Genomic DNA, 1,572 nt, shown 5'->3' on the forward strand with positions numbered 1-1,572 from the left:
TGAAAAAGTAATCGGTGATTAATCGATTATAAAAATAATCGTTTGTGGCAGCCCTAATGTCTAACCATAAATTACATGAACGTGGTCCTTTTTTAAAATAAACACCGATATTTTTAATGAACTGGATTAAAGTAAATTTAGGAATGTTTGTGGAACAAAAATGTATTAAAATGATTTTTGTTTTCTGTTTTTATTTGTCTAAATAAGTATTTTGATTGTTTTCCAGAAAACAGAAAATGAATACCAGTAGTTTTTCACACTTTTACCTTTTGTAGGTGACACGGTGAAGATCGGAGAGATTATTTACAAACTCAAAACACCGCAGAATCCAGAACTTGTTCCTGTCAAATACCGTACGTATTTAACTTTAAATATACTTGAATACTGCGTGATACGTGAGATATGCTGGTGTAAGATGACTTTCTTGTCTGGGGTTCCTAGTTTCAGAGTCGCTGCCACAGACAGTGGCTCAGCACCTGCGATGGATCATGCAAAAAGACCTTTTAGGCCAAGATGTGTTTCTCATCGGACCCCCAGGACCCCTGAGACGATCCATAGCAATGCAGTACCTTGTGAGTGTTGACATTTCACTCACACAGACACACACATAGGAACACATACACCAAATGTTAATTATTTGTTGAAGAAATTACCATTTTTATACACAGTGAATTAATAATTCACCAGTGCAAATAAAAGTTTGGACAAASCTCTTTATTCAGGACATGCTTTAAGGTTAAAACATAAGATTTGCACTTAATACAACATGGCAGCTTCTGTAAAATGGTTTCATGCTGGTTTAACTTCTTCAAAGTTTCTAAATTCAAGTTTAATCTCTGAGGAATATTCTAGAAAGATGTCCTACAGCCCTGCTCACATTTCCCCCCAAGCCTACTTGGACCTGTTTCTGGACTAGCTGTTGTTTTTATTGCCCCAGGTCTTGCTGACCTGGGTTACCAGGAAGTAGCTCAAGCATGCTCTTTCTATTGCAGAGACCCTCTGCAGCTTTGTKTACCTTCAGTTTTCTTTCTGTCCTCACCTGGATGCCAGCTGGTAACACCTTACGGCAGGGGCTTCTCTTGTGTGTGAAACCTTGAACTGTGAGTCCACTGAAGGGTACGATGGGGTAAAAAGGATTTAGTCAGCCACCAGTGGTTCAAGTTCTCCCACTTAAAAAGATGAGAGAGGCCTGTAACTGACATCATACCTCAACTATGAGAGACAAAATGAGAARACATATCTAGAAAATMACATCACAATAAGTTAATTGCAAATTATGGTGAAAACAAGTATTTGGTCAATAACAAAAGTTAATCTCAATACTTGGTTATACAGTATATCCTTGGTTGTCAATGACAGAGATCAAAGGTTTTCTGTAACTGTAACTTTCACAAGGTTGGCACACACTGTTGCTGGTATGTTGGCTCATTCCTTCATGCAGATCTCCTCTAGAGCAGTGATGTTTTGGGCTTTCGCTGGACAACTCGGACTTTCAACTCCCTCCAAAGGTTTTCTATGAGGTTGAGATCTGGAGACTGGCTAGACCAGTCCAGGGGTCTCCTTTATAAAGGA

The 1,572-nt window shown here is 38.8% G+C and overlaps 1 protein-coding gene across 1 annotated transcript in view; it reads left to right on the forward strand.

Annotated features, from left to right (window-relative positions):
• Positions 1–275: 275 nt before the first annotated feature.
• The window catches only part of vwa8 (von Willebrand factor A domain containing 8), a gene marked incomplete at both ends in the record, with an annotated part of 104,173 nt that continues 102,876 nt past the window's right edge, over positions 276–1,572 (forward strand). The window contains 2 exon segments of the mRNA XM_014029805.1: positions 276–353; positions 442–572. Of these exon segments, the coding sequence (XP_013885259.1) occupies positions 276–353; positions 442–572 (209 nt within the window).

The sequence above is a fragment of the Austrofundulus limnaeus genome, unplaced genomic scaffold (genome assembly GCF_001266775.1).
Source record: "Austrofundulus limnaeus strain Quisiro unplaced genomic scaffold, Austrofundulus_limnaeus-1.0 Scaffold954, whole genome shotgun sequence".
NCBI lineage: Eukaryota > Metazoa > Chordata > Actinopteri > Cyprinodontiformes > Rivulidae > Austrofundulus > Austrofundulus limnaeus.